The sequence below is a fragment of the Boeremia exigua genome (genome assembly GCF_020726555.1).
Source record: "Boeremia exigua strain MPI-SDFR-AT-0100 chromosome Unknown C7974scaffold_3, whole genome shotgun sequence".
Lineage (NCBI taxonomy): Eukaryota > Fungi > Ascomycota > Dothideomycetes > Pleosporales > Didymellaceae > Boeremia > Boeremia exigua.
In genome coordinates, this window is record NW_025763520.1 from 1735821 (window position 1) to 1749083 (window position 13263).

The 13263-nt window shown below is 53.5% G+C and overlaps 2 protein-coding genes across 2 annotated transcripts; both read left to right on the forward strand.

Annotated features, from left to right (window-relative positions):
- Window positions 1-12: 12 nt before the first annotated feature.
- On the forward strand, window positions 13-866 carry C7974DRAFT_431930 (GINS complex subunit Psf2; the record flags this gene model as incomplete). The annotated part of the gene is made up of 3 exons (XM_046144812.1): window positions 13-126; window positions 203-702; window positions 752-866. The coding sequence occupies 3 exons, from the start codon at window positions 13-15 to the stop codon at window positions 864-866; spliced, it is 729 nt and encodes a 242-aa protein (XP_046000360.1).
- An 8334-nt stretch (window positions 867-9200) lies between these two features.
- On the forward strand, window positions 9201-12937 carry C7974DRAFT_305907 (ras guanine-nucleotide exchange protein-like protein; the record flags this gene model as incomplete). Its single annotated transcript, XM_046138047.1, has 2 exons — window positions 9201-9779; window positions 9833-12937. 2 exons carry the CDS (start codon window positions 9201-9203, stop codon window positions 12935-12937), a joined length of 3684 nt encoding a protein of 1227 aa, XP_046000361.1.
- Between the last annotated feature and the right edge of the window lie 326 nt (window positions 12938-13263).

A 13263-nucleotide genomic window follows, 5' to 3' on the forward strand; every position in this document is an offset into this window, starting at 1 on the left:
CGCTTCACAATCATGGCTTTGCCTCTCCCGCCGGGGCTTACGCCTGCAGAGATTGCTTTTCTCTGCGAAATGGAGCTCGTGACGGTGATACCTCGTCAGCGACTCGAGGGACTCGAGCTGCTTGGTGTACGACCCCTCCAGCGCCCCTCCGTCTACGATTATATTGAGCAACCGTCTCGACAGTAGCCTGACACTCAAATAGGGTCCTCTGAAGCCTCTTCTACCACCTCAGAGAAGCAACATTCCCCTCTGGCTCGCCCTTCTGCTGAAGCGTCAGCGTCGCGCCAACATCCTCCCTCCACCCTGGCTGAACGCGCACTCTCTCACCGCGATCCTGGATCACGAGACAGAGCATGCAGATACGTTCTCGCCGCCGCCACGACTTCCGCCACAGCTCTCTGATAATCCTCTCCCGATTTCACCGCCCTTTTTGCCATCCTCCATCGCAGACGCTGCGCCAGACGCGCTACCATATCATTGGCTAGAGCTCGGCGAGATGCTGCTTGAAGCTGCGGCAGACGACTTTGAAGAGCCAGATCAGGTGCGGAAACTGTTAAGAGGGCTTCGAGAAGTGCGCATGGCAAAACTCCGGAGTGGTGTCGACGTTCTGGACGCAGCCGGAGGCATCAAGATGAACGGGGTCGGAGGCATGGAAGTAGGAGAGGGGAGATCTTTCATTACAGGCGTGATCGACGGCTTGAGGTAACAGGCTTCAGTTATAGCTAGGAGTGGGAGAGCTGACTGTTGACAGGAAAATCGGGGCCTCACGAGAACAGCAACGCAAAGACCGCGATGCAGAAGAAGCAGAGAACGGCTACTCTGGTAATGCAGGCGACTACGATGACGACGAGATGGACATGCAGTGAGCGTACGCCGCGCCGACACCACAGATTGCCGGCGTATCTTCACAGCGTTTCGCACCCAGCATCAACAACGGAGCATGTGATTTTCGGGCCCAGTCACATGAAGTTCTCCCTATCGTTACATGGCAACCGAGCCTCGCTTCTTTACGGTAAACCAAGCCACCGGCAAATGTCTGCCAAAGACACAAGATACTCGCACATGCGGCTCGCTTGCATGCATGCACGGCCCGATCCCTGTACGCCCATGCATAGCCGCCGCAACTATTGACGGGCCCACAGTAGGCCATGTGCGACTGTTGTGTAACACATGAGTAACAGTGGCGCTCCGATAAAGCAACAACACATCTATGAAATCATGTTTGGCTGGAACATGCTGGACCTGTCACTTGGAAACGCAATCTAGGTTGTGAAAAACGAGTAAACTGAGGTTCGTCGGGCGTGGAACAAAAGCAGACGTATCGTGGCTGAGAAGGGCATGATACCCGCTAGGATCAGTCCATACGGTAAGTTTATGGCGTAGCAACATTAATTCTGCCACGTATCGTACACCGAGACGATATCCGACCCGTGTCTTGAAGACTGACACGGGTTGATCTGAGCAACCGGCAGAAGGTTTCTGGGAGAATATCGAATCAGTAGTGCAAGTACAGACACGCCCTAACATACCCAATGGAGAAGCCCCAATACATGCTGCCTCACACGTGATCCCGGCCCATGCTGCATTTATCCATCACATGCGACACGAGAAAGCCACGCGCCATATGATCAAGTAGGTAGGTATCCCAGTTTTGCGGCGGCCAAACGGCCACATTAAGTTCAGCTACACATGTAGTTCTCCCGCCTACATACTTATGTTACTCAAGAAAGTTTGCGCGTCGGGAAGCTCGCGGCCCTGACTCGCCTGCACGCAACCGTGACCACCCCGGGCCAAAACCCACTCCTGCACCCCTCGAGGATGCAGCACGACAGCCGTATGGCTGAGACAGCCTCGCAACCTTAACGGCAAGCTAGTACGCCATCCCGGGGCTCCGCAGGCCGCAGGAGCAAGCGAGAGCAAAAGAACATAAAAGAACGTTCGCGCTACTGCACGACACTGCTTGTGGAAGGCGGGATAGCGGGTCGCGTCGTCCAGCGAGGTTTGCACTCAAATTTTATAATGCAGCTGACATACGTGTAGCTTTTTGAGTTATGGGTTGCTGGACGAGGTGTATCGGACGAGGGTCGTTAGGTTGAATGGTGGTGGTGACTTGCTTTTCGGTTTCAGCGGAGGCAGGATGAGCGAGGGTTTGGTTGTGAGGATTCGACGGTGGACGAAATGGCGATGCGTCCTTCTGATGAGGTTTTCTGCTTGAGCGAATCAAGGTTGGCATGGAGGTGCGATGATGAGGAGTAGGAGGATAGAGCAGAGCATGCAGTAGTCGGGGAGTATTAATCCTTGATCCCGTTTGGTAGGTACTTGCAGATCAAGTCTGATACCAACAACATCTGCGGCGCAGCATGTCAGGTATGAACGTCTCTTACTTTATGCAGAGTGATTACAATACAGATCGAAAGAGTAGTAGCTTTCACAACAGTCCTTGCTCGGACATACCGTGCTCACCGTCCAACCAGCGTCGTAACCACGTTGCCAGAAGCCGTCGTCAAGCTGAGGCCCCGTTCCTAAAGTGATGCCGAACTTTGCTAGTAAGACCATATGATCTACATATCAGTCCTCCACAGTTTTCATCGTAACCTACTCAATGTCGTTCGGTGTGGGTTGTCCAAAATGTGATGCGGGTCGACTCATCTCCTGTTCATCTCACCACTCTCTGACAGATGAGTTCAATAACACTCTTTCAACGTGCAAACCTACCTGCAGTGTTGTCTGCTCGGTGGTGGTCGTTGAGAGAGAGTAGTAACAATGCTGCCTGATATTCGATGTCTTCCTTCACCATGTAGACGCAGCTTGGTGCGAGAGACAGGCGTTAAGCAGAGGCCCATATTCGAAGGATGAAAGAGAAATTTGCAAAATGAATACCATGTTAGTGGCCATATGATCTCCATATCAGCCTTCCATGCCTGACTTCATACCTACTTGTTGTGGCAGTGCAAGACGTGTAGCGTGACTTTCGAATATCTAATAAATGAAGGATGCAAGTGTGGAGATGAAAGTAGAATAGACTTTGCAGCAAGGTCATATGATCTCCATAGCAGCCTTCGACGTGTTGCTATGAACCTACCTCTTGCGGAGATGCAAGGTAGGTACCTGACTCTGGAAGATGAAGTAGGCGTGATGAGGCTGAAGGATGTGGGCCTGGAGATGAGGAGGAAGATAGACTTTGCAACGAGATCCATATGATCGTCATAGCAGCTGTCCATTCCTCAATTGTTTTTCCCTCTTCTGGCATATTCGGCTCGTGGAAATGATAGCGAGATGAACACGGAGGCTCTGTGGATGCAGGAACAACTCTAAGTCCCCAATTCCTCGACGACAAGTACGTCGTAGCTGCAATACAATGCGTATGATTTTCATAGCAGACATCGACATCTTGCTATCATACCTACCTCTTCTGGAAATACGTAGCGGCTAGCCTGTCAATGTCGCCGCAAAAGCTTCTGTGCTCATCAAACGTGGTACAGGAATAGCAACCTCGTGGACTTTCTGGAGATGACCGTGTACGAGGTGGAGGATGTGCATTTGTTCCTCCAATCACAGTGCAGCTTTCCGTCGGGGATGACGTGCATCGGGTGTCGTGAGACGATTTTATAGGTATGCCGACCTATAGTGGACCATGATATTTCCGACATGTAGGTCGAATTTCGCGAACAGGTGTTCGGCCTTGTACGGTCGAGATACATCTGACGTAGATTCACCCTCATGATCTGAACAAAGTCGGAAACAGAAATGTGATCTTGGAATGAACTCCATCCAGCTTACCACTCCCAAAATCACGCGTGATGAGCATCCTATAGCATAGTCCATATGCGCAGCAGAGCCTGAGGATTGTTGTCCAAATATATAAATGTATCATCGTGCTGAAGCTGGGACACTGTCCGTCTGTGCCCAGTCAATGGTCCCCCTCGTAGACGCAGATACCGGGACAAGCCCATCATCCGTAGGTCGTTCACAAGATGATGCTTGTGCCGCGTGGTGCGAAGCAGTCCCTGAGACGCTACAAGCTGATGTAATGGCTGTCTCGAGCCACACGAAGCTGACATTGTTCTTGCAGAACGAGAGTGTAAGTTCCCTTGCAAATGATGTACCACCGATGTGACCGAGCCACGGGACCAACCCCTGTGCGTCATCGTCTGCTCAAGAACGTAGGATCTGCTTGGCAACATACCCTACTTACAAAGCACGTCGCGCTTCCGAAGCAAATGCGGCTGACGTTTCGGAACCTCTCCGAAAATCCCTGTGTTGGAGCGCAGAAGGGGTTCGAAGATCGCACATCAGGTCTGCGCTTAATTGCAGGCGAAGTTCTTTACGTGAGATGGTACCTGCGTAGGGCTCATGATGCTCACGATCCACCTTGGGCAAGTTAAAGAGCGAGATTTGCATGCCTGACTTGCCTATCAGAGGAGTCTATACCCAGCTGTGCCAACGAGGCGCAGCCCAATGGCCCACACATCACCACTCGTAACCATGGCGCTCAGCCTGATAAACGGTACCGGCGGAAGGAGACGTGCTGATGGCTATCGTATCCGTTGCGCCGCTCTGCCGCCTCAGACGCGGAAGAGTTGATTGCGCGAAGGATTTCAATCGGCGACCAGTAGACCGCGTAGGCGGTAATGACATCGTGCATGCAAGGGGTCGTATGAAGGTAATCTGATAGAATCCGGGGCGAGATCCAGGACTTTTGTGAACAGCTTGTCCGTGCCGGCCGCCCTGTGCGCTGCGTGCTGATCGGTATCGTGACTGTGACTGACCGTCATTCGTTCATAGCTTTGGCAAGTAGGCGCTGCCCACATAAGACCGGAGCGATGTGATACCGAGCCAGCTCCGTGTCCAGGATATTTAGGAGTTCCTTTAATCACGTCAAGTGCCGCATGACAACGTTGTAGGTAGATGAAGTCCCGATGGCGCACGCTGTATCCGTCGATAGTGTGTTACGACATGTTCACATGGTGCGTGTTGCAAAGTATTGCTCTGGGGAATGTATCGTTACCTCGTGCATCATCCGTGTTCGATGGCAACGGTAGCTGCTGGGGTATCGTGTGAATTTCGTTGCTCAAAGTCACTGGCCAGGGTAGTTTAATTAGCCTGGATCCTCATCATGGCATACTTAGGGTGAACGCGACCGAAGCGGAGTGTGCCGCGGTGAAGCTTGCGCAAGTGAGGTGACGAGACCGCCGTAGTGTACTTACCGCTTTTATCCCTGTGCGGATGAATGCGATACCTAGGTATTAATTATAATCGTGAAATGCATCTGCTGCGCGTCATGTGAGCCGGCTCGTCCGTCGTGGAAACCATGTCTTTGGGTCACGAATTGATAGTGCTCACTCGACCGCTAGGTACTATCCGTGGAGCCTCTATGTATCCCATTGCCCGGTACTCATGCATCGGGCTGACTGCCGCTTTTACTCAAGATTTTTGCGAGTGCCATGTTCCCGGGTCGCCCGAACGAGTCAGTGGCTGTTTCAGACAAGGATTAGCCGACCCAAAGGGGAACCAGCAATTTGCGCAGCACCCCATGAGGGAAGGCCTGAGGCTCTGCATTCGTCGAGTCTGGAGGAGATCCTCATATCTTGACATATTCGGGGAGCTGTCACGACATGAAACTAACAGTAAGTGACTCGTGTTTAATTGACCGCAAAACCAGCCCTTGTGCGAAGCTTGAAGATTGGGCATTAGCGGACGTCGGCGATATAATCGCGGCAGCTAGGAGATTTCTCCGTGAGCGGCGCGCGCGTTAGGACTGTGCCTTTTCCATCACCTCGCAGGAGTGCTTTGTTGAGAAAGCGCCTACGAGGACCTCAGCTCGGAAGAATACGATAAGATGCCCCCCACACAGCAGACCCTGCCTATGGCATGCTGGTGAGGTAAGCTTTGCAAGCTCGGGCGCGTCAATGACTGCGTAGGTACCGTTCGAGTAATTGTTTAAATGTAAACCTTGGCCTTGTCGCGTTGATCGTGAATTCTGCGGTCTGAGGCCGACATCCATACAAGCGCGTCTGGCGGTATGACTAGAGTTGGGTCCAATTGACAGCAGCTGGGCGGAGTGAGGTTGGCACGCGATGGTCCTCTGTACGTCGAGGCTGAACGGTATTCAGTGTTGGGTTCAGACCCGTTAGTTCCGCGGCGAGGCGTGCTGCATGTGGCGCACATCGTATATATCCTTGTGTTGTCGGTCGGTCCTCTTACAACATGTTGTTTGGTACATTGGAATATTGGCAGTTGGTGATGGCACGTTTTTGGGGTGCGACATCATCGTCCCTACCCACAAAGTGAGTGCTGGTTTGTGGTATTAGGTAGCTCATCAAGTGGGCATCTACAGATACCAATCGGCAAACAAAAGGAGTTCCAGGCCCAGCAAAAGCAACCACATACCATGCAATCAACGTTCAGAACGACAACTTGTGCGAAAAGATACAAGAAGTCGGCCGATCCTTGTGCAGATCGCGAGCCTTTCTTAACAAGCTTCGAGGACGAGCCACTTCGGAGCAGGGGTCGGTTGCACGGATGCTGGAACATGAACAGCTCCCATTCCCAGCAGCAGTGTACATAGTAGTCATTCTCGCATGAGGTTATGTGGCTAAGCGTTGTATCCGGGGAGAGCCGGTGAACTGAGAGTGACGATTCGGAAGTTGGATGGCCAGAACCTAGGTCAACGGCACGTACCCAGTTGTGGGTGGCTTCTCCGGAAGTTTACATCATTGCATATACAAGCGCTCGTGGACGGGACGTTTCTAATGTTGAGCATTGCTTCTTACCAAAACAATGGTGGGTCATCGTTACAAGAGACGAGTAATCGCAAGCTTTGTGATTGCCACCGTTGGCAGTACGTATCGAAAGTTCGAGTCGAGCCGTCAGTGTGCCATGTGTGCAGACTTTGTTACACGGCATCAACGCCACGCAAATGGCTGTCGATTTTGGAATGCACGTGTGCTTTTGCTGCACCTTGGCTCTTTCGTTCCGCTCCAGATTCTCGATTCTGGTGGAGACTCCGGTGAATGTTCATGCAATGACGACCCTAGTATCACGGCAATGCCTGACGGTCACGATGGACCCGCCCTTCGCTGCCGCTCAATGCAGACTTGATCGCCTGCTACCCGTGGTGATGAATCTTAACGAATCCTTGCGAGCTCAGTCGTCGGACACGGCGTTGGGCGGCGCGCCAGGCCACAACGCTCGTTGAAGGGTCTTTCAGTGGAACGGCAAGGCAACGCCCGTGGGGCTCAAATGCTCGAATCTACCGGTATCGGTACCTATCTGCTCCCCACGTAACAACACATCCCTTGCCGCCAGTATGACGTCTGGCGAACTGCTGCCCTTTGTCGACCAGGGTGCGTGCGACGAGCTGCCAACCGGAGGGGCCTTGGTGGCCTAGGTGGCCTAGGTGCTCTCTGCTTGCTTCTCCGACGGCGTCAAATCATACGATATTACAGGGCTTGCAGTACGAGCCGCATTCGCTTTTCGCTGAACATTTCGTGTGGCAGCCAATGAGCACATTGCATACATCGCTGCGTAGTGCAGGAGGCGTCCCGGGGACCGATTAGAGGCGTCCGCCATGGCAACCGGGGATCGAGTGCCGCTCGAGACAATGCCCCATGCAGGCTAGGTGGCTTGAGCAGGCGTGTGGATTCCTGCCGCATTGAGAGCGCGAGAAGTGGCCGGGGCGTGGGCATTGGTGGAGCACGACAGGCAGCCTCGCGCAGGAACCCTGTCGGGCTGGCGTGTGCTTGCTGCGCGGGCCTTCATGCTGGCAGCCGCAGTTGTGACAGGCAGCTCGAGTCACGGTGATGCTCTGGCTCGCAACGGGCAGGAAATCTTGGAGGCTTGGGCGCAGGCTGGTGACGGCAGCACAGCACGACAAGCGACGCCATGCGCGTTCAGATTCCTCACGTCGGGCTGGGGCTCAGACGCGGCGATGCGCGATGGAGCGCGAACTGCTCAACGTTTGCATGTGGGCGGCGCAAGCGCAAGGAACGGTGGCCGGGGAGAACTCTCTGGTCTCCCTCGCGAGCACGGCCTGGAATGAGCGAATCGTGACCCACTAGCCGGCCGCCAAGCCATCGTCGAGGGTGGTTACGACGCCGAAGGGCCGCCAACGCTCCCTGGCCGCCCATCCCTGCCGTGCCCTGACAGCATACGGCGCGCGCAGGGCCCTGAAGCTTTTCGAGCTTGTCCCGAAGCTGGCGGTTTGGTGCAGGTCGTGGGTCGACAGATCGGCTGGCGACGAGCAATATTAGTGCCGCGGCCCTGCGTGCATCATGGCCGTATTGTCGTTCTCCCATCTCTGGTCTCTGTTCTCTGGTCTCTGGTCCCTGATCGTCTCGCTGCTGCGTCGACTCCATCTGGACGCTGTTGTGTGTTGTTGCACCCGTCGCTCCTTCCCTGGCTCGCTTGAGCCTCACCAACGCAGACGACCGTTGAGAGGGGGCCCCACGGCTTGTTTGCCCCTGCGCCGACCGCACGCAGGCCCGACCCTTGCAGCTCACTGTACAAGTCCACAGTCCCTTCCGCAAAGACCGGCACTTCAAGGCGTCACCGCCGTTGCTGCATAGCGCGCACCCACCCCTCCTTATCACCACTGCTATCCGTTTGGCCTCACCACGAGAGACGGACGGTGTCTGAGACCTCACCAATCGCTCGCTGTCGGCGCCACACCTCTGTTCCACCTTTGCTCGGCGCATTGAACTCATCAGGCAGTTCCGCGACGAACCACGTCGGCTGTTCATCCGACTGTCCCAGAATAGGTAATCGACCTCTTCTCGCCGTGCAGTGCATCACGCCGGCCACCCGCTGGCATTCACTGCACCGCGCCACCCTCACCAACTGCCACTGTCCGTTGCATTTGCTGCGCTGCCTCGTGTTTGGCCGACGTTGACCACATTCCTCCTCCACGCCCAATTGGGTCGTCCCATTCCTGACCCAACCAACACCTCGATCACAATAATAATAACAGCGTGGTAGCGATCAAACAACATCAACACCACGCATCGTCATAACAAACGGACCCCTCTTCACGATACCTACGCTATCTCGGCGCGGTGCCATTGAGAGCATTCACTCCCCCGGTTCAACCGACCTTAAATTACGTGGATTCAATGCTGCGACGCACCCAAGTAGCGGCGCCCAATTAGCGACTCTCATTCCGGATCGCCACTTGCTGTAGTCTGTTGCAAATCGCCGCCAGGATGAGCGACTACACCGTCGACTCTGAAGACACGGAGCGTTACTCGAGCGACATCGTCGCGCCTCTCAACATCTCGAAGTCCCCCAGGAAGTCGCACATCAGCGCCTACAGCCACAGCCGCCAATCGTCGCGAGCTCTCTCGATCCAATCGCAGTCGCACTCTCAGATCTCCCCTCCATTGACTCCTACAACAGCTGGCGACTCAATGACACGGCAGCTTCCTGCCCAGCCGGTCTTCCACCACTACCTCCGCGCCTTTTACCACTACGTCCCGGCTTCCACGGTGTGTTCGTCGACAGACGAATCTTCGATAACGGTAGCGATCAAGCAGGGCGACGTCATCCTGGTGCATTCGGTACACCCCAATGGCTGGGCTGATGGCACATTACTCGGATCTGGAGCACGTGGATGGCTGCCCACGAACTACTGCGAACCCTATGACCATCCTACTATCCGCAACCTACTCAATGCACTGACACATCTTTGGGATCTTGTTCGAGATGGAGAGGGTGGAAACCTGGTTGCCTTTACCAAGCAGGACTATGTTAGGGGAATGATCGCTGGTATACGGTTCTTCCTGGTAAGATCAAGCAGCCACAGCCTGCTTACCTAAACGTTACTTACGACTTGCAGGAAAGGACCGACTGTCTATCAAGAGACTCGCATCTAGTCTTGGCGCATATTGGCTTGCGGCGCATGCGTAAAGGGCTTCTCGGTGATCTATCAACACTCGTAAAGACAGCGAAGAAGCTACAAGAGTCGCTTCAATCAACTGACGATGCTGTACCAGTGTTTGATCTGCTCGACGAGCTCGTGCTTAAGGCGTTCAAGCTGGTAACACGAGCAGTCCGTTTTCTTGACATATGGGCAACGGATGCGGTGTCGTTATCGTTCCAGCTGAAAGACAAGGAGACACAACGCCCATTGACACCGCCAGCCGACTCTGCTGATAATGCCGTACTACCATTGTCAGCGCTTACTCCAGCAGAGGATGATGACTCGTCAGCCAATCAACGCAGCTCTCTGGTAGTACAAGCGCCCGGTTTGGCGCGCGATGACCTGGACACCACACCTCAGTCAGCGCGGATCCTCAGTCGTCTCTCTGTTGCATTCTCAATACCCTCTGAACCAGAATCGTATCAATCGCCTATACTACCCTCTCAGCTCCAGACACAAGCTCAGAGGCTTTCTGTCACCCACCGCCTGTCGTACACAGGAGCATCGCCAGGTGCTCGGAAGGAAAACCTTGCTTCGGAGCGGCTGAACGCTGCACAAGACTCGTTTCTGGGATTCATTGGATCTTTCATCGGGTTACATCTCCAGTCCCGGTCCTCGGAAGAGCTGGCTCACATCACTCAAGAATCTGTTGTTGCGTGTCGCCAGCTCCTCACCATTGTCGAAGAAGTATGGGAACGCGACTCAAAGAGATCGAGTGCTCTGGAAGAATCACGCGACACAATGTACTTGCGACTTACCGAACTGGTGCAGGCTACAAAGGACATGTTTAATTCTTCAGATACCGACATGGACGAAGCAGTCTTCACACCAAGCTCAGGGAAACAGCTTGTTGCTGCTGCGACTAGCTGTGTCCGATCTTCTGGTGACTGTGTCGCTAAAACTCGTCTTATCATCGAGAAGATTGGAGACTTTGAGTTCGAAGTGGTCGGTTTAGGACTATCACAACCGATCTTCGAACAAGTCGAACTTGACCAATCCGAAGAAGAGAAGGCGACACGGAAGGCCCCAGAGCCTACACTGGAGACCGACAAGCCTTTACCTGCGCCACCAGTTGAAGAGCCACAAGCATTAGTACTTTCCGTGACATCCGAGTCGAAACCCCTGCCAGACATCCCTCAGTCGCCCTCAGAGACGGACAGCCTAGAGTTGCCACCCGCTATACCTGCTGTCATTGCAGAGAGCATGGAGAGCTCGACATCAACGTCTTTTACGTCATCGTTGCAGTCTGTCAATGAAGATTACGCCACCACGCCGGACCAATCCGTGGCACATGAGCTCACAGGAAGCCCAGCAAGCACTACAACACCAACTACCAAAACTGCTCGCAGTGATAGCGTCAATGCCTCGGTGGCTGACTCTAGCAGCACGTTTAACTTCAGTATTGGGAACGAAAGTGTGGTCTCTCATACTTCCACCCGGGCTACTACTCCAGATCACTTGTCCTCCAAGAATCATGCTTTGCTAAGTAGCTTTGGCAGCTCTTCTGAGCTCCGATCCTTGGTGAACGAAGACGTCGCAGCTGGTGAAGAACACTTGCTCGAGACCACTTATGTTCATGAGCTCGTCTACAACAAGGAAGGTCAGATCTCTGGTGGTTCCCTTCCAGCCCTTGTCGAGCAGCTCACAACTCATGAATCTACTCCGGACTCCGTCTTCGTCACGACCTTCTATCTTACCTTTCGCCTCTTCACTACGCCTGTCGAGCTGGCACAAACTCTTATCGATCGCTTCGACTATGTTGGTGACAGCCAGGCAGTTGGTGTTCCAGTTCGGCTCAGAGTATACAACGTATTCAAAGGCTGGCTTGAGAGCCATTGGTCAGCCGATAGCGATTCGGCCGCTCTAGGCTTAGTCTTGTCCTTTGCCACTGGGAAGCTCCGATCTGCTCTGCCCACAGCAGGTAAACGTCTTGCAGAGCTCACATCTAAGGTCACCGAGGTTCGCGCAGGCGCTCTTGTGCCCAGACTCGTCTCTTCTATTGGCAAGACCGGTATCTCGCATACGATGTTCTCATCCAACGACAGCAATGCGCCATCTTCAATCATTACGAAGAGTCAGCTTAATGCCCTGAGATCGAGCAAAGAAGGCCGTACGCAATGCAGTATCCTCGATTTCGATCCCCTGGAGTTGGCTAGGCAGTTCACCATCATTGAGTCGAAGTTGTTCTGTGACATTCAACCAGAAGAACTCCTGGCCTTGGAGTGGACCAAGAAGAGCGACTCTAAGGCCATCAATGTCAAAGCAATGTCCAAACTGTCGACCGACCTTGCCAATTTGGTTGCGGACACGATCCTTCATCTTGAGGATGCGAAGAAGCGAGCTGTCATGATCAAGCACTGGGTCAAGATTGCTGCGAAGTGCTTAGAGTTGAACAACTACGACTCTCTTATGGCTATCATCTGCTCTCTCAACTCATCTATGGTTATGCGCTTAAAGAAGACTTGGGAACTTGTCTCAGGAAAGACAAAGGTTCGCCTTGAAGAGCTCAAAGCCATCACCGACGTTGGACGTAACTATGCCGTCCTTCGTCAGCGACTACATAATCACGTCGCACCTTGTATTCCATTCGTTGGAATCTATCTTACTGATCTCACCTTTGTCGACGTCGGTAATGGTACTACTCGCCAACTTCCTGGCGACTCAGGATCCGACAGCATGTCCGTGATTAATTTCGACAAGCACATGAAGACAGCGAAGATCATTGGTCAGCTGCAATCGTTCCAAGTCCCTTACCGTCTTGCTGTCATCCCTGAGATGCAGGACTGGATGGAGACGCAGATCCAGCGAGTCCGATCGAGCGACCAGGCCAATGTTCAGAGCTACTACCGTCGCTCTCTCCTTCTCGAGCCACGAGAGCTCCAACATCCTACTCGAGGATCCCCTTCTGTGGACACCACCGCTCAAAGCACACTCACAGTCGAGAGTCGTAACACTTCGAGGGACAAATTCGATTTCCTCAACTTCAACTTCTCAAATAACAGCCTGATGAAGGGCTCATAGATTTACATCAAGACGCACACAAGCGTCGCGTCACCTTCTGGATACACTTTCATATTATCCACGCCAGATTGGCATCTCACAGCTGGTAAAGGCGCTCAGACGCCTACCGACCCAGCGTTTTCTCTCGCGATGCTTACGATATCATGTTTCGTCTTTTACATGCTTTGCTGTTCTATACCATGGGATTTGTTAATACTGGGACGGAGTTCAAAAAGGGTGCATCGACACGGCAGGCATACACCACCGGCTCAGGCATTGAAGAGCATAGACTGAAAAGGCAAGAGCCGCAAGCAGTGTTGCGTAGTCACAGTATCCATGTACATAGA